This window comes from Lagopus leucura, unplaced genomic scaffold (assembly GCF_019238085.1).
Source record: "Lagopus leucura isolate 7727_CA_CO unplaced genomic scaffold, USGS_WTPT01 Super-Scaffold_100002, whole genome shotgun sequence".
Taxonomy (NCBI): Eukaryota; Metazoa; Chordata; class Aves; order Galliformes; family Phasianidae; genus Lagopus; species Lagopus leucura.
This window is the reverse complement of record NW_024962263.1, coordinates 66,610,017-66,629,790: the sequence shown is the minus strand read 5'-3', so window position 1 is coordinate 66,629,790 and position 19,774 is coordinate 66,610,017. Positions and strand designations below refer to the sequence as shown.

The 19,774-nt window shown below is 39.0% G+C and overlaps 1 protein-coding gene across 1 annotated transcript; it reads right to left on the bottom strand.

The window, feature by feature from the left end:
- Window positions 1–92: 92 nt before the first annotated feature.
- On the bottom strand, window positions 93–19,371 carry RIPK2 (receptor interacting serine/threonine kinase 2). The gene is made up of 11 exons (XM_042870267.1): window positions 19,184–19,371; window positions 16,953–17,106; window positions 15,673–15,828; window positions 12,321–12,478; window positions 11,192–11,241; window positions 10,682–10,843; window positions 7,195–7,280; window positions 6,952–7,041; window positions 6,225–6,327; window positions 1,597–1,776; window positions 93–868 (listed from the first exon to the last, which is right to left on the bottom strand). The coding sequence occupies exons 1-11, from the start codon at window positions 19,369–19,371 to the stop codon at window positions 543–545; spliced, it is 1,653 nt and encodes a 550-aa protein (XP_042726201.1). The 3' UTR covers window positions 93–542.
- Between the last annotated feature and the right edge of the window lie 403 nt (window positions 19,372–19,774).

The following is a 19,774-nucleotide window of genomic DNA, read 5'->3' as shown; positions in this document are numbered from 1 at the left end:
GACACGCTCGCCCTGGCAAAAAAAAATGGAAAACAAAACAAAACACAATAAAAATCCTGTAAAAATACCTTCTGTTCCTCTCAGGTATATTGAGAGGAATACTCAGTATGGCTGGAAGAAGGAAATTTATTTACAAACACAACATACAAGACTAAAAGTAAAGCATACAACTTTTCCTCTCCTCTAGAGGAAAAAACAGATGGAGGGAGAACAACCAATAACAAGTTGTCTCTATCCAGTGATCTGGAAGGATATGCATAAACAGAAAATATGTAAAACAGGTATAATTTAATGATTTTTCTTCATCACATATAAACAAAATACTTGTTTAAAATCAGTCCGCCAGTGTCAAGTTTTTGGCTTTCCGACTAAACCCCAACTGGTAACTCACCAAATGCAGTCTTGATGAACCCAGTGTCTTTGTTTGAGATTCTACCAATTTGTAGTAAAGACAAAGCAGTACAGATATGAAATTACTATGTAGAAACAAAGAGTTGTGTATTAAGAAATATTCACATGGCTTCAAACAGAAACAAATACATTTAAAGATGCAGTCTTAGAGAATTAAATACAATGTCTGGATAAGGTTGAAGTCCTAGCTGTTTGTTATCTTTCAACTTCTGTATTATAATTCTGGCAAATTCCTCTCCTTGGCTATCTGAGGTATCAAGTAGCTGTCGGACTTTTGATGTCCTTGTAGGTTTGGTGCTTATAAGTTCATAGTCTTCTTTCATGAGTAAAAATCTTGATAGAAGGGCATCCAGTGACTGATTCAAACACGCTTCAGTCATCTGATCAATAATTTCTTCTCTCTTAGTTTGGATCCATTGATGAGCTACATTCTGTTGTATGGTTTCCAAAACAAAATCTGAGATCAGAAAGAATTAAAAAAAAGATAAAAAAAAAAAAAAGATCAATTAATATTATAACCATCTGATGATAAGCAGTGCCATAAAGCAAAGAATGATTTGAGACAGAGCTGTTCAAAAGTTCTTTTTAGTCAGACAGTCGCTTGATTACTGTGTTGCATTTCATACTTAAAATGTTCTGATAATTGTCAAATTGTTGGCTAGAATATTTTTTTTTATCTGAATCACAGTACTGTTTAAATTGGAAGGCAATTTCAGGAGGTCATCTCATCTCACACCCTACTCAAAGCTGGGCCAACTTCAAAGATAAGTCAGGCAGCTCAAGGCCTTTTCTAGATGAATTTTAAGCACCTCCAATAATGGACCTTCTACAGACTCCATAGTCAACCTATTCTAGCATATGACCCAGCATGGTAAGAAAAGACAGAAGTGCTAACTTCACTTCCCACTAGGATTTTTATTTAAGTCTAGTGAAAATGTCTCTGAAGTTTCCTGCGTATATTCCTTAAACAGAGGATTTAAAGAGTGAAGAGTTGCAGATCCTCATATTCCCATGAGTCCTCCACCACAGTAAATTCAAGATACTGTATATTTGGCTGAAGAATTACAGAAATAATTTATGGCATGCTTTCTTTTCATTTTAAAGACAAAAACAGTTCCACTTCCTCCTTCATACACAAACATGTTCAATATGTGGGACTTGGAATTAAATCAGTATTTGCTATACCTGAGGAAATTGGTGATGTCTGCAGCACACACGATGAAGAATTTGAGGCAACTGAAATATTCTTGTCAGATGAGGGAAGGTAACTGTATGGATGCACAAAAGGTTTGGCGCTTTGATTTACAGAGAGATTTTCATCCACACTCTGACAGCTGAGAGAGTGTAGACCGCAAGAATTTCCATCTTAAAGTTAAAAAAAAAAAAAAAAAAAAAGAAAAAGCTGTAATACACCTATGCTCATTATGTTCATAAAATACAGTTAATAATTAGAACAAGTTCATAAAACAAATCATTAACACCTCAAATTCACTTCAAATACAGCACACTATTCATTCCACACATGTTCTGGGCACACTCCTTTGTCTACAACCAGGGGTTGATTGTGGTTTTGAGGGTCCTGTCTTATTTTGAATGAACATTGTCACAATAAATCCAGTATGTGTGAACTGTTGGAGCTCTGCTGGACAGAAATTTGATGTGCAGACTGGAAGAACAAAATAATTATTTGAAGTGTTTGCAGATGTAGCTGCGAGTCAGTATGAAAGTCAGTTTATTTTGAAGAAATTTTAATCTTTTCTTTAACCTTTGTTACACTACCAAAAAAGATTCAGGTGGAGGAAAGAAATACAAATGGTGACATTCAAGTGAGACACAAATAGAAGCTTTTGGTGGTTTTCTGAAGCAGCACATGCTTTCAAGAAAGCTTTGTGTTAACTTTTCGAGGAATATTAAAGGAGGATATTTATTAGGTAGCAAGCCTAATAGTTTCTATTTTAAGATTTGTGTAGCAGAAAAAAAAGATGCAGAGAGGCAAGAGAAGAAATGAAAAATAGCTGATAAGAAACAAATTACAGGGCATATACCTAACTCTCCACAGTTCTCATTAAGGATTTTCAAAGTGTCACTTGACAAGGAGTTCTAGAGATGTTAACTAAGAACAAGGAATACAGACATAAAAATTCAGATGAGCGTCTGTCATGCTTTGATGGTTTCTCATTGATATTACATGTCATGCAGTACAGTGGGAGTTAGCTAATGCTGCAGTTCTATGGATTGTTGGTATGTCAGGTCTCTTCATCTCAGAAGAGAAGAATGAACTACAACTCCCAGAAGACTTTATTTTTCTTTTTCTATTCTCCATGCTGAGGGAAAAATAAAACTGATTGAGAGTCACAAGACTTCCCTCTTTGCTCCTTAGCTGTTTCACCTACAGCATTAGAGTAAGGACTTCGGTTTTGGAAACTGTCTCCTCAATTTATTTACTAGCTTCAATTCCAATCATACTGTGTTATATTGTGTTATCTTACATTCCACTGCTATATTTAGTAAATTAAGTTTTTTTCCTTAGCTTGTTGCTGCTGTTTTCCTTCATCCAGGTCAATCTCCCTACCTTTTCTCTCCTGGGGCTGTCCATGGGTCCCTCCATCCCTTTGTCATGGACAGCAGGCCAAATCATAACAGCAATCTAGAGATGCAATAAGATGTAGCTCCACAAACAACTCGGGATTTACAGCTGCCTGACAAATGGGGAGTTCTGAAAGCTTAAGCACAATGCTGAACTGTGGAAGCACATGGCTGTAAGGACTAAGAGCAGTAATAGGAAAACAGAAATGAAAATGTATTATGATTATTTAAATGAACCAGAACTCACAATTCCAAACTGACTAGAACTCACAGTAACTAGTATTTTATTTCATGAAAGGCAGAAAAAGTAAGTGATGTATTGTGATGCAGCAGATATTATCTCCTGCATGAATGAGGGAGGATAAGGAGAGAACTGGTATGAGCAAATGAGCTTTAGAAAAGGATTTTAAAAAGCTCTGCTGGGACAGGTTGTTATAGATCTCTAGGCAAACACAAATACAGTTAACACAGAAATCTCAGAAGTGGAAATTTGGTAGCATAAATACCAGATCTAGACTCCGTATGAGGCTTAGTGTTTTTGAGATGTGGAATAAGAACTAGTAGATTATCCTGTAACAAAGCACTAAATAAGAAAAAAAATATATATTCTAATATATAAAGTACAGTTCTTATTTCAAACAGAAAACAATTGTTAAACTTTTTATTTTATTTCATTTTATTTTGAGATATAGAGTTCTGCTAGCCTTAGCTCAGTATCTTAAGATAGAAGAAGCACAGCAAGGACTAGCAGGAGACCATGATAAAAAGAAGCTTATTTTATAATAACACTGTGTCAACAGAGTTCATTCCGTTTATCTAGAGAAACAAAAGGTATTAAGGGGTTACTCTGTCTATGAGCCATGGGAAAAAGGGAAGAGAGCTACTTAAGCCTAAAGCAACAACCAAGAACAAATGCATATAAGATGGCTAAAAAAACATAAAGGCTATAAGCTGGAAGACTTCCTAATTCTGAAGGACAAGTTTCTGCAAAGTCTCCTAAAGTATTACCAGAAGAAAAAAAAAACAAAACAAAACAAAACAAAATCTACAGTCATTTACTTCTGCAAACAGATTTTCACTTGAAACAACTGTATCTAATTTCGGCAAAGAAAGAAGACTCTTACTTTCCATTGTAAAACTATCTGATGAAGATATTGGCAAAGTAATAACATATACTTTGTACTTGATTGCTTTATAAACATGCTTTAATGAAATGAATGCCTGCAATTGTTAAAGAACTAACTTGACAGCCCAGGAGGCACACTTGGACACTTAGTTATGCTAAGCATAACTGATGTACAGATAAGTCTCCAAATTCTAAGACTGACTAAGAATTATATGGAAAAATATTTTCCTTTGAAGAACCTACTAGCACAGAAACAAGTTATAAAAAGTGGCAGTATTTATTTATACAGATGTATGACTTGAAGGAATAATACAATTCTATAATATGGAATTGTTCCATGCAAGGGGAATTGTAGCATGGAAGGAGAGTTAAAAGGTCTAGTTCAACTGCTTGACCACTTCACAGTAACAAAAGTTAAAGCCTATTACTGGGGATATTGTCCAAATGCCTCTTGAACACCGACAGGAATGGGCATCAACTGCATCTCTTGAAAGCCTGCTGCAGCGTTTGATCACCCTCATGGTAAAGATGTTTCTTAATGCCCAGTTTGAACTTCCTTTGGCATATCTCTGCACTGCCAGAGATGTCTTGTGATCGATCAGGGACCAGGAAGCACAGCCCACCTGACACCTGTCTCTGTGCTTCCCCTCCTCAGGGAGCTGCAGAGAACAACGAGGTCAGCTCTCAGCCTCCTCTTATCACTGACTGGACAGTGCAAACATCCTCAGCTTTCCCTCACAGGACATGTTGCCACTGTAGTAATTTCATTGTTTCTAATTGCTGTTAAAAAATTGACAGGAAGGTTTTGTAGAAGGTTTTGCAGGCTTTACAGTATCTTTATGCACATACAATAAGTCTAAGCAGTGACACTAAAAAGGACCTCAGACTGATCAATCAATTTAACTGCATCACCACATCTTATTCAAACAATCTCCACAGGAAGATATGGCAATTTTTAACACAAACCAGCAGCAAAAATGGCTGATGGTTATTGTTACAGTAAAGCATCAGAGCAGACTGCTGAAGGAAGTAGAAAAGTCCCTGTCCCTGAAGGTATTTGAGAGATTTGGCATTGTAGCACTAAAGGACACAGGACTTGGTAGAATATCTCCAGTTTTGCAGCATACCAGCAGACTTTTTGATGCTCTGATTTACAGCAATAAAGTCAATTGTCTTTTCTGCTTTCTCATCAGCATTCCCTGCAAAGCCAATGGACTATTTTGAAATACAGATTTACATTTTTTCAACATGTAAATGAAGTTTTAATTTCACAATGCATTGCTATTACACTTTTCTGGCTTCTGATGACAGTAAAACTTCAAAATTCAATTTTGACTGTGAATTTTGCCAGCTTTTATTCATAAGAGGTGATAGCTACAAAAGATACATACAGATACTTTTGCAAGCCAATGTCCATTTGTTGAAGCCTTTTTATTTGTTGAATGAGAAATGATCTAGAGGTTGGCCTGGATTAGAAACTTTCTGTTTACTCAGCTGTAAAAGCACCTCAAGATGTTTAGCCTTTTTATTTTTAGAAGTACTTCACAAATGCTTAACTGAACTATCAAGATAATAAGACAAGAAAACAGTACTGCTGCACTCATGATCTTTCAGTAGGAAAACCAATGTTATGAGAATTCCTCAAGTGACAGGAACAGAAAATATAGGCTAAAATGCAGTAGTTTTTCAGAGCACTAAGTTGACAGTAATAAAACACATCTCTTTTCTGACACAAACAGATATCCAGTAATCTATAGGAGAAGGGAGAATGGTTTTAAACTGACACTGGGGAGGTTTAGGTTGGATATTAGGAGGAAGTTTTTTCACACAGTGGGTGGTGACACACTGGAACAGGTTGCCCAAGGAGGTTGTGGATGCCCCATCCCTGGAGGCATTCAAGGCCAGGCTGGATGTGGCTCTGGGCAGCTTGGTCTGGTGGTTGGCGACCCTGCACACAGCAGGGGGGTTGAAACTCGATGACCCTTGTGGCCCTTTTCTACCCAGGCCATTCCATCATTCTATGATTCTACTATATATAAGTGCAATGGCACAATGGCAGCTGCAGTGTCAAATTATATTTACATGAAGTCATGAGTATTACCTGATGAGAGGATATTACACTGGGGAAGAGCTTTGCGTCGTGATATATCTGGAGAGATACTCCGAAGAGGAAGTGCATCACAGTGTATGGAAGCAGATGTTTCCTGAAATTTTTCCAATTAATATTAATACATTTATTAAATAAATGCATATTAAATAAATAAAAAGTCGCAATGATTTAAAGAGCACTTTCCCATCACTTTCTTTTACATATGCTCTAAATACACAATCGACAACACAATTAAAATATTTTTTGAGGTGAATATTATACAAATGTATCCTTAAAGCTGTGCTCAAAAAAAAAAGTTATTTAAAGCTGACAGCAATTTTGTATACGAGTTTAACCACTGGTAAGAATCAAAAGAAGCAGCATTAAGAACTAAAATTTAAAAACAAACCTATATGATCCTATAAAAGCAAGCAACACAGAGGCATAACGGAGCGCAAGGGAGCCAGTTTCAATCTAACCTGCAGACACTGTGCTGGATTCCTCAAGGGGATGGCTTTCCCACACTTAGAAGATGTATTGAACATAACCTTATTTCTGCTTAAGCAGCCTGATACGACTGTGTACATGCTGCATTCCATCTCAACCAGTGCATGTTAGACCTTTCTTTACTGCACAGGAAACTAAATTGCAGAACCACCCCCTCTTACTAAAACAATCCCCTTTTAAAGTTCTAAAGATCTTAATGATGCTGACATACAAGGGAAGATGCAAAATTTACCTCTTGGGGATTCAGTGGTATATTTAGAGATGTTTTCTCCGCAACTGCTTTTTTTCCACTCCTGTGGATACACTGCGATTCATACTGTGACTGTAAGAGACAAATGGCATTATATTCAATTTTTGCTTTATTTAAGCCTGATACAAGACTAGAGGAATGTCAAATATTACATTTCTCTTAGCAAGGAAAAGCAAACATGCCAATTTATTTTACTCACTCATGACTGCAACAAAAGTGACTTACCTTTGATCTCTTTAACAGAATTACTGCTTCCAGGATAGCTATTTCATCAAACGTTCTCAGGACTGGTTCAAGGTCTATTAAACATTCTAAACAAAGAAAGATTATTTGCCCAATGATGCAATATGAAAATTAAGTTTTCATGATGCTAAAGCTACTTTCTTATAATAAATTAGTTTTGCAAATATATCTCTTTGTAATACAAAACTACTTATGTTACCGAACAGAAGTTTATTACTTTCACCCGTTACAACAATCTCACATCACCAAAACAAACCCTGTTCTGATCTGGCTTCCTCAGCAGCCTGGTTGAAAGAAATGTAGGACTGTGCCAGACTCCTAGTCTTGCATTCCTGGAATGGACAGATTAATGGACTTGCTATATTTCAGGGCAGACTCAACAAGTTTAGTCTGCTAAATGGGATCTAAAACAAGACCTCAGGATGGGTAGCTTTACTCCCACTCCAGCAGAAGTGCAAAGAATTATTAGAGGAAAATAAACAACCAAGACCCCACTGCAACATCCGGAAGAGCTGCTGTGGAGATCTGTCACCATGGAGATGGTGATTGTTAAAGCACTGAATTCATTGGATATGGATAAGTCAAGTGATAGTATCTGCAAGCTCAGCAGAGACAGAAGCTTACATCATCTGCTTGCAAAGGAAGCCACATGACAGTTTAATTAACAAGAGACTGTGTAATGCTCCCTTGTTTCTCAATGCTAGAAGATTTGCAAAACAAAGTATTTCAAATTTTGAGGTGGATATTATACAAATGTCTCCTTGAAGCTGTGCTCAGTCCTCAGGAAAGGATAACAACATGTAACAACTTCTACTGCGCTTTCTATGAACGCCACTGATTCAGCAAAATCCATTTACTGTACTGTGAACCTCTGACACTGCATCCTTATTAATGTATTTTTATTGTTTTTACTGTATTTTTACTGTTTCACTGTAGTTCTCTCAGATTAGCTCCTGTTTAACTGGTACTTTCAAGACATACATTCAGTAGTGGGATTCTCATTCCCTTGCTTCAGCTTACACAGAACCTGGGACTCCATTTTTCACAGTGAATTACTAGGACTGTTTTTATTGATTTTAATTAAACTGCAGGTACATGCTAGAAGGCTGCAGAATCAACAGAATTACAGAGCTACGCAGAAGCAGGGGAATAAGTAGCCTTTGGCCCTACTTTATAAGGGGAACAGACAGGTTAACAAAACATTTCTATTTTAAGTGTATTTGAAAACGAAGGGGGAGGGTGGGGAGGAGGGGAGAATCTGGGCGTTATTTTCTTTTTCCCTGTGGTGTGCTGATTGCAAAATTTCACAACCAGTGAACTTCTCTTCCCTTAATTTTGAGAAAGATTTCTAACTTCCTCATTCTTTCTATGATAGTAAACGGAAAGCAATGCATGTTTTCTTCAAAGACTAAATCAATTCAGGTACTGCACAGAGCCAAAGAACAGTTCATACTGTATGTCTATCCCAGGTAATTACTCCTTCTGTGTGACCACAGACTTGGGCTGCTATTTTATTTTGGGTAACTGACATACGAAAGCAAAAATACTTAAGGAAGTATTGTGACTTTTTTTTTTTTTTTTACTTTATTTTTTAAAAATATATATTTATCTATGCAGAGAAAAAAAAATTAGACAGCCCACAATTTAAAACCATATAAACCAGACTCATACAAAAATAAATGAACATTTCAAAAAATATTTTTAAAGCAAAGTTAAAAATGCTTCAAAAGAGGACACACAATTCATTTTGGACTGCAAATTTTGAACACAGAGATGATAAATCTCTTTGGTTGTGTCTCCATTTTTTTTCTGCAAAACTGGTCCAGAAAGAAGTTACAAGCACTTATTTCTCAGCTGCCTGATTAGCAATTTTCCAATAAACTCAGATTTTATAAATGTTTTAAAAATAGCAGACTTCTGTTCAGCAAATCTTCTAATGAGGTGCTAGGATTACTGTCCTAATTGAAATACTTTAATTTTACAAATAAGAGTCATTGCATTCGCTTCAAGTTGTGAGAAAGACAAGTTTTTAAGGAGCAATATACAACTCACGAGTTTATTTCAAAAAAGAATCTAAAAGCTTAGCAGATGGCTGTTCAGCAAATCCAGAATTCCCAGCTTCCTCTCAAATACTGTTGAACTCTAAGACAACTTTATTTTTTAGGTCCAGATTCTGAATTTTAATTAACAATTAAGAGGTAGTAGGATAATGGAAGCCATAATGGCAGCAGAGAAACAAAAATTAAGATCAGTTTCGAGGCTAATAAGCCATTTTAAAGCATTCGATCAAATTAAAACATAACATTCTGCGTGAATGAAAAGCTTTTTGAAAGCTCTTAGATGTATCTGACTGAGTTTGAAGACCAGCTCTCGGGGCAAAATACTGAGAAAGCTAAAAGACTGAAATGTGAGCATTCAAATAATGAAATATACTATTTGTATCGAGGAAAAAAGGATGAGGATAAAAGAGAAAATAAGATACTATAATTGTAGTTGATAAAGTGCATGGATGAAATACTCCTTCCATAACAGGGAGATTTTAAATATGGCACAAAGAGACATGATTAGCAATGGGAACAGGTCAGACTGACAGTTGGACTGGATGATCTTGAAGTTCTTTTTCAACCTAGACAGACTATGATTCTATAGGTGACTACACCAACTCTAACAAGAGCAAGTTTCACAACTGAAAACCTGGTGACGACTTTCAGCCTACATTTTTACAGAATTGCTGTTGCACACAAGAGCTAGAAGTCACAAAAATACTAAGCACCTTTTCATGTTAGAGAGAAATTGGTATGGTATGGGGAGTATATTGGTATGGCTCAACACCAAGTACACTAATTAAGCATGACAAATCCAGGTTTGATTTCAAAACCGAAATTTTCTAGTTTACAACATGCCCTGTTAATCTCTGCAGGCTCACTCTTCAATCTTAGGCTCTAAATTACATAATCCATTGGAAAAAAGGCTGAAGGTATTTGTATTTGTTCTCATACACAAGAAACCATACAAAGAAAATATTAAAAGCTATTTGTGTGGCCTCAACAATTCAAAGTTCCAGTGAAAAAGATTTATCCATGCAAACACGCAAAAAAAAGTGAATTTACAGTAGCTCATCTGATGTGCAATGATTTGCTGCTTTGCCAGCTCTTACAAAACACACAGTAGTCACTCTATGTATTTCACTTATTCTCCTCCCTATTCTGAAAATAAGTAAATAAATAAAATATTCCAACTCCAACTAACAATTTGATTTTATAGCACACGTAGCTCCATTCATAAAAATTAGTTTATAGATACGATGGAATCAGACAAGAATCACACACAATTTGACTGAGCAGAGACATATTTTTTGACATTTTTACTATTTCCATTTTGCAATTACACCCTTACTCTATATGTACGAGATGAAACAAAAAAATCTGGCAATTTTAAGAACTGTATTCATTTTGCAAAGTAAACTTACTTAAGAATGATGGTCTTTCATCTGGGTTTTGTGCCCATCCACTTTCTATCAATCTTATGACAAGAGCTCGATGTGGAATGTCCATTGATAAGCTCGTTTCACTTAAGTCTAGTCGCTGTCCTTGTGACACACTATACATTATCTGCAAGGGGTTTATAACTTCTGTCAAAATAGACATCGTGCTTTCATTAGAAATATATGCAAAATAAATAGCTTACTACAGGAAGAATAATTAAGACTGCAGTTGTAATATTTACATTTCACCAAAATAAGGCTGTTTTTTCTTTTAAAATTCTTTTAAAAGCAAAGAATTCAAAATACATTTTTTCTTACCAACATTGTAATTTGAAAAAGAGTCTAATCTGAGAAGTAACTCAATTACTTCTTAAACATGCTTACAAATAGGATTGTTATGAAGCAATCCCTAAATGAAGTTCCCAAGTATCTAGGCGACTGGCACAAGTGAACACTAAAGCTAGAAAAATAAATTACAAGAAAACATGGTCTTACCTTCAAATGGGTGTTTCCTTGACATCACTTCCCATATAATAATTGCAAAACTGTTTAAAGTGTAAAAAGTATAGAAGACATTATTTTAGATTACCAGCACTTATTGAAACAATATAGAATCATAGAATTGCTCAGGTTGAAAAAGACCTTCAAGATCATCAAGTCCGACCACAACCTAACCATACTACACTAACAACCCTCTGCTAAATCATGTCTCTGAGCACCACATTTAAATGGTTTTTAAACACATTCATGGTGACTCAGCCACTTCCCCGGGGAGCCTACTCCAGTGCTTAACAACCCTTTCTGAAAAGAAGTTTTTCCTGATATCCAACTTGTTGCAACTTGAGGCCATTTACCCTCGTCCTGTCACCAGTGAGAAGAGACCAGCCCTGCTCTCACTGATACTACCTTTCAGGTACTTGAAGAGAGCAGTAAGGTCTCTCCCTCAGCCTCCCCTTCCACAATTGCTCAAATAACCTTTGAGCTCTCCAAGCTTCTTCAAATTAGTTGATCATAACTCTAACATCCTAAGAGCCATTCTTCTATTTAGTTGTACAGGTAGCCACAACTCTAGTACTTTCAGCTATGATTCAGAGCTGACTGAAGCAAATCTACTTGAACTTTCTTAAAGTGAATTATTCCTTCAGGAGATGGCTCTCTATTCAGAGACACAGACAGGAGATCTCTAAAACTCCTCTAAGTCCATTACTCTTTATTTTATTAACTCCTTTCAAAAAAAAAAAAAAAAAAAAAAAAAAAAAAAAGATTTCTTCCCAATACATTCTGCAAATTATTTTAATAGATGTATACAAATTACAAAGGTGTGTGAATTGAGCTAATGAACAGTTTCTTTCCTCCCTCCACTGTATGCATACACTCTCACTCATAGGAACTAGTCTCCTTGGTCTCTGTTGACAGTTCCAGCTTAATTACTGAAGCATCACACTTGTCACAGCGTTTCCTTGAGAAATGCATAATCTACAATTCCAACTACCAGTTGATTCTTCTTTCCCAATTCATTTTGCTTAGATTCTTATAACATTACTGAAAACATGTTAAAATCTAATTTCAGCAACTCAGATGTGAATTCAGATTGCAGAGTCCCCTTGAGGTCAGTATAGGTTACCTGTAGATATCATGTTTCACACTTGCCCGAGTTTTCTGACTGGGATTGTAATCTTCAGGGGGCATGTAGACGATGGTCCCTCCTTCTGGTAAGGAAGTTTCACTGCGTGACTGTGACATGGATATGACACGCCATTTTGACATGCCAAAATCTGCAATCTGGAAAGGACACAGCAGTTGTTTTGAAAGCCATGTTTATCTCTGTTAACCCTTGTTACAAATTCCTGAAATACACCTGAAAGAACCGGTTGTTTGCAATCCTCAACCTGACACAAAGTATGTGGTTGCTTTAGAGACAGGAAACACCAGCTTCACTTCAGAAAACATTCCCAGTTTATGACTCATGTCATTCCTATAGCACTGCCCTATCCTGTTGTTTTTTTAAGGAAGGTTCATATACTCTGTGGCTGGGGAATCCATTGTGGAAGTCTGTCCCAAATCACAGAATCACAGAATGGCCTGGGTTGAAAAGGACCACAATGATCATCTAGTTTCAACCCTCCTGCTATGTGCAGGGTCGCCAACCAGCAGACCAGGCTGCCCAGAGCCACATCCAGCCTGGCCTTGAATGCCTCCAGGGTTGGGGCATCCACAGCCTCCTTGGGCAACCTGTTCCAGTGTGTCACCACCCTCTGTGTGAAAAACTTCCTCCTAATATCCAACCTAAACCTCCCCAGTGTCAGTTTAAAACCATTCCCCCTTGTCCTATCACTATCCACCCATGTAAACAGTCATTTTCACTATTTTCTTTCACGGAAAACAAGCAACAAAGTCACTGTGTTTCCAAATCACTGATTGTGTAAAAAGCACAAAGTTAATGAAGATAATAATAGCTACATGCAACTTAGGCTGCAGATATCTAGGGGCAATTGCATTTACAGAAAAAAATTTAGGGAAGTCCACCTCATTCTCAAAACTAAGAATCATTAATCTAAAATTTACAAATTTGGTACCCTGAAATTCTGTGCTGCAAAAAGTCATCAAATATTTTTTTACTGTGCCTCCAGGACCTTCTTTCTCTTTGCCCCTTCCTAGAGAAGTCACCCTACATCAAGAATTAACTGGCTTAGTTTACATTCCCAGACATCCACAAATCAGGAGCAAGATGTATGACCAGGTTATAGGTGGAGAGCTGCATGAATAGAAGAATAAGAGCACTAGCGAGCTCCCAGTGCAGCATCCAGGTGAGAAAGTTATATATCATAGAACGGCTGAGAATGGAAAGAACATTAAAGATCACCTAACTCCAGACACTCTGCCATAAGTAGGCTTGCTACCTACTAGATCAGACTGCCCAGGGCCCCATCCAACCTGGTCTTCAACATCTTCATGGATGGGGTATTCACAACTTCTCTGGGCAACCCGTTCCAGTGCATCACCACTGATTAAAGAATCTCTTCCTAACATTCAACCTGCATTTAGTTTAAAGCCATTCCCCTTTGTCCTACTGTTATTAGACCATGTAGAACACTGGTAGCCCACCAGCTTGTAAGCTCCCTTCAAGTACGGGAAGGCCACAATGAGGTCTTCCTAGAACCTTCTATTCTCCGAGCTAAACAAACGCAACACCCTCCAACTCTCTTGTGCCAGCAATGAGCTCTGGGCTTTTTCAGCATTTCTATTAGAGTAAAATAATTTTCAAGATGACTCTGTGAGCACAAACTTTCTGGAGAGCATAAACATTACCCTTTTCCCTCAATGGCTCACTCATATTAAGCCTTTCCTGCTGTAGCTGGTCAGGTTATCTTGCTCATTCAGTACATCTGGTACAGTCAGAAACAGTCTAATAGTGTTACTTTTATACACATACAATACTTTTCCAGATTAGCATGTGTGATAACCTTCATTCAGTTTCCTGCCAGCTGTCCTAAATTAAAGAATCTTAGAATAGAATCATAGAATGGCTTGGGTTGGAAGGGACCTCAATGATCATCAAGCTCCAACTCCCCTTCTGCAGGCAGGGCTGCCAACCACCACATATAATACTAAACCAATCATGCTTCACCCAAACTGCTCTAAACAAAGCAACTGTTTATATGTGGTCAGACAGAGCACTAGAATGCACCACTGTTGCTAGGGATTAAAAAAATTGGATTTTGTGGATTACTTGGGCCAGTTCCTAGTCAGGTTTATCAAGAAGCTTGAGAGATGGTGATACTGGCACAGGTGAGTGGGAGGAGGTGTGAGGTGCTGAGGGAGTGAGTGAAGGGAAAGCTGTGTAAGCTGCCCTGCTGCCAAGGAAAACTTCTTTGCAATGGAGAAAGAAGAGACTGGCAGTGCATCTTTGGTATTTGCTCAAAAGATTACAAAGACAAAAAGATTAATCTCATAGTAAGCACTGAAGCTGAAGCTATTCAAGTATGAATTAAGATATCTCGGATTTCTCACTTTGAATAGTACATTCTACCAATTTTAAAAACAAAGAGTTTCAGTTCTTTTAAAAAAGACACTCTCGCAATTATATAAACACATAACTGTTTTGCAAGAAGTTCTTCCGATCTCTTTTTCACACAATGGCAGTGATACTCAAAAAGGCAGAACTGAAGTTTTGAACTAGTACTACTTATCCATATATGCTTGCTTGCTCTAGGAGCTTCGTAAGAGCCATCTCTCAGCATGTTAAAATTTCAGAGTTACATTTTACACATTCTTATACTGCTCTAATAGAATATACATGTTCATATTGCATGATAAACATCACATGGTGTTAACATTAGAATTTTTCTGACCTTCAGAACTAAGTTGCCTGAGCATCTTGGACAGGAAAACTTTCTATTTTTTCCTCAAAAAGAGCCAGATGTAGCTACCAGCGAAAGCTGTCATCAGAAAACATCACTGCTATTGAGTAACGAGCATACAAAGGGACTTCTGTATAGCCCCTCTGTGTTGTAAGGGACTTTAGAGATCACCCAGCCTAGCTCTCTGCAATAAGCAAGGACGTGCACAGCTAGATCAGGTTGCTCACACCCTGGTCCAGCCTGGTCTTGAAAGTCTCCAGGGATGAAGCATCACTGAGCAACCTGCTCTAGTGGCTCATCACTCCCACCATAAAAGACTTTTCCCTAAAACTAAATCTACTCTCCTTAAGTTTGAAAGCAATCTTTATATGAACTTCTATACCTCAAGCAGTTCATATTATGGAATTCTGATCTTTTTAGATGGATCAGATCCACACTTGAGCAAAACAGTGTTTAAAAAAAAATAATTATCTAAGTTCTGTCTGCAAGGATACAAGTAAAACATCTGGCATACAACTATAGCCCTCTCCATAGCCACGACCTCACTCTTCTACTGCAATGAAACACTTTGGCTCCTTCTGGGTGCTGAGGAACATAAGTATTAAATAACTCTACCTTGACATGAAACTCATCATCCAATAAAATATTCTGGGTTTTCAAGTCATGGTGCAACAATGGAGGATTCATGTTGTGCAAATAGTTCACTCCCAAAGCAATTTCATAAAGAATGCGGTATCTCAGGCACCAGGCAATGTCAGGATACATATCCTTCTGCCAAAATAAAAACACAAGACCCGAATATATTCCTCTGTTCTGACATGGAAAATAGCACAGAAGCTTTCACTATGAAAAGAAAGCGAGTTGGACAAGCAGTAATTGTCTAAAACTTACATTACATTAAGTGCACACTGATATTGGTTGGCTGTTAAAACAAATACATAAATATAACAATGTGGTGTTACGTTTCCATTCCCCAGCATTCATTCAGTAGTTGATGAGTGCTATTTATCATGTGTTAACAGGACGCTTACCATATTATTCCTAATTACTCATAAGGAAACATGAATTACAGATTAACTCCTATATGAAACCTGTAACCTATAGATACTGCACAAAGAAAGGCAAGAATCATTTCTTCAGCTGACACTAGGAGGAGGGGGAAACTGTGGTGAAATTAAGCACAAAATAGTACCTTCAGAAATACAAATACAACAGCAAAAAGGCAGGAAAAATAACATCTTAAAAGTTACATTGACACTAATGCATTTATGAAAAACACAGCTGAACTATCTAAGGCATAGACAGGTACTGATTAAGGACAGATACAGAAGAGACTGCAGCGCTGTTGAGATAGCTGCAGGAGCTTTGCAGCAGCAGCAGTGAATGCTTGGACCAAAGGAGTGGGAGCAGCTGAGAGCTCAGCATAGGTCAACTTAATGTTGACAGTAATACTTGGTTGAAATACCCATATCTGCTAACGTTAACAATATTTGACTTCTATAAATTCTCTTCAGTATTTTTTTAAAGGTTCAAATTCAAGAAATAGTCATTTTTTCATGATATTTACATTGCCAATAATACTGAAATCCAAATTAAAGTAAGTAGTTCAGTTTCCAATTAGAGAACAAAGTGATTTTATACAGTAGCTCATCCTTTAGCTTGTTATATGGATCATGGCATTAAAAGAAAAACTGCAATAAAATGAACATCTACTAAGCCTGCCTGCCTTTTTGTGATACAGCAGATCTACCTGAGCAACAAAAATTATTAGTAAGAGTGACTGTCCTTAAATTTGTAATATTAATAACACACTTACTGTAGTACTTCCCTTAAGCATGGAAATCACAGTATTTGAAACAACCAGAGGCTGTACTGAAGACTGTGAGAACACTTACCCCATGTAAAAGCTGGTTCAGCGATCCATTTGCCATGTATTCTGTTACAATCCCCAGAAAGTCAGGCTCATTGCAAATTCCCAAAATTGGCAGAATGTAACTAAACCTGGCTTTGTGCAATATCTCTGCTTCTTTTAGAAGGTGGTTTCTATCACTTAAAAAGAAAGCCAACAAGTAAGGTTACCTTACTTACAGTACCAGGAAACTAAGCAAATTTAAGATTCACTATATTCTCTTCAGAAATCAACATCCATATGCAGCACCACCTTTCAATGTTTGTTTCCTACTATGCCTTCTTTGGTAACAAGATGCTGTAAGGCAACGCAGAATCTGCACGTGCAAATACCAGACAGGTTTTCTAGTTTTGTTGTATCACACAAACATCTCTGTTTCCATAACATTTCATCCATGTTTCCAGCAAACAAGGATACAGTCCACCTTCCCCATTCTGTGTAACTGTAACACTTGTCTTACTGCCCACCTTCAAATACCGAGCATTTACTGTGGCCCACTATTCATCTTAATGCTTATCTTACACTTTTCTAGCTGTTTTAGAGCACTGTGACTCTGCTGTGTGCTAAAATAATACTTCAGGGAACACACCTTCAGTTCCCGAATGACCAATCATGTTATGTTTTCATCTAAATTGTTCCTTCAGCTATGCCCCTGCTTGAATTGCCCACAGGAAAAACACTTGATGGCACAGAAAACAGAAACTGCTCTCACAATGCCTGGATACCTAAATTTGGTGATTTGAATGTTCTTTCTTACAGTCAAACCTACTTACAAGTATGAATTTGATGCACCTTTACCAATTCAGACCTTGCAGCTTATGGATATGAGAAGCTCAAGCTGTGTTTAAAAATGAGCGTGCTTCTGTCTCTAAAAGCGGTAAGGGGATGCTCTATATTTCAAACATGCTGCAGAGAGGATGCTTGGTCCAAAAAGAAAAAAAGAAAAAGAGGTAATATAGAGGTCTGTTAAACTAAGGCCAACTGTCGATCCTTGTTTATGTGACTGAAAAAAAACATCTATTATGAGAAAGTCCAGGAAGTGATCCAAGTAAAGAGGCCTGCTTCAGGAAAAACATGGGACGACAGGCTCTGCTTCCTTCCTCTCTCTCTACCACAAACTTGGTTTGAGAAAGTCAGGGGTTTCCCCAGATCATGAGGCACATCTGCATGGGATTCTGCTGTAACCAGGAAGCAGGATGCAACACTTGGAGGTTTATCCCTGTGCCTGGAATTCACTACAGCTGCCTGCTCCTCACCAAGGGCACTGTGTAACACCCACAGGAGCACAGCCCACAGCAGCTCCCGGCTGGCCTTGCTGCAAGTAATGACTGAAATTAGGGAAATATCGGTAAATTCAACAACAGAGAACATAACACTTCTGCTTAAAAACACGGCTGAGATTCTGGCAAGATGTCAGAGATAAGGTCCTGTGTACACACGGCCATTCTAAGCTATACCAAACCCCTCATAGCAACTGGGTCACAAGACCAGAAGTCTTCTGGGCTCATTCGCAATCTTTCAGGGGAAACCGAAACACTTGTATATTAACTGAGACAGGGCTTAAAAACTTTTAGTCACACCCATGTCATACTGCTGAGTGTGGGCTCACTCACAACACGCAGACGTTTGAGTGAAACTATTTCTCCTAACTGCCTAAAACTCGATCAAAGAAACCTAAGTAAAGATGAAAGACACCTGCACAGGAAATAAGCAGCAACACACTAAGGAGAGGCAAACTAGCACCGATATGGGAAAAAAATACAATTATAGAGGGTGAAGGGGGCAGATACAAGTGAAAAACTGTTCCCTGCTGCACTCTCCTATGGAATGACAGCCCCTGCAGGAAACACGGTCACTTACCTCCAGGAAAATGGAGATTATAATTACTACAAGTTGAAGAACTACTGAAAAATACTTGTACACAGAGGTCTCTACAAAGCTACTACTTTAAATTAGCTCCTCTTAGCACCGTGAGACAAAGATACCAGCAGCCACACTTTTGTCTTGAGAAGCTTCTCCCAGCCTTTTCTGCTGTCTCTCTCCGAACAACACAGACGCTGACAGAAGCTGAGCTGGCAGCTCCCACACCGCCCTCCCCTACAGCCCATACGGAGGAAACAGCAGAGCTGCTCGGCACTCCTCCGCCCCGCCTGAATCGCCCCACCGAAAGACGCGCCGATCCCACGACCCCCGCACACCCCGTGCCCGCTCCGCTACCTGTCTAGCAGCGGCCCCTGCAGGCACTTGAGGGCCACCGGGACCCTCCAGTCGGCGTGGCGGGCGGCGGACACGGTGCCGTAGGCTCCGCGGCTGAGGAAGCGCAAGTCCGGCAGCTTGCTGGAGGGGATGGCGGGCAGCGCGCTGCTGATGGCGCCCGCCAGCTCGCCTCCAGCCCCGCCGCTCATTCTCGCACTGCGCCGCGGGGACGGGCTGTGGCTGGGGCCGGCTCCGCGCTGCCCCGCTCTCCCGTGGACGGCCGCGCCGTGTCTGTGCCGGGCGCGGCGGACTCGGAGCGCCCCAACCCGACCGCTTCCTCCGCCTCTCCCCCACCTCGGCCCGCCTCCTCCAGCCGCCGGCTCCAGGGAGGAGCGGCTTCCCGTCCCCGAGAGCAGCGGGGCTTCCCGGGCAGGGCGAGGCGGAGGCGCCTCGGTCAGCGGCGGAGGAGGTGCCAGGAGCGCAGTGCGGAGTAAACTGCGCTCCGTATGGAGCGGATCGGGACCGCAGTGCCCCAACGGCAATGCGAAGATCTGAGCCCAGCTGCGTTTGCTCATTTCAGGAGTCCGTCCATTTTCAGCTACAATGAGAGGG

Bases quoted from the DNA above. Each gene is read 5' to 3' on its own strand.
- RIPK2 (XM_042870267.1), bottom strand. From the start codon at position 19,371: ATGAGCGGCGGGGCTGGAGGCGAGCTGGCGGGCGCCATCAGCAGCGCG. The intron at 7,281-10,681 runs GTAAGTTTACTT...TTCTTTGTTTAG, and splicing joins TGAAAGACCATCATTCTTAA to AATGTTTAATAGACCTTGAA. The intron at 7,042-7,194 runs GTAAGTCACTTT...TGTCTCTTACAG, and splicing joins TTCTGTTAAAGAGATCAAAG to TCACAGTATGAATCGCAGTG.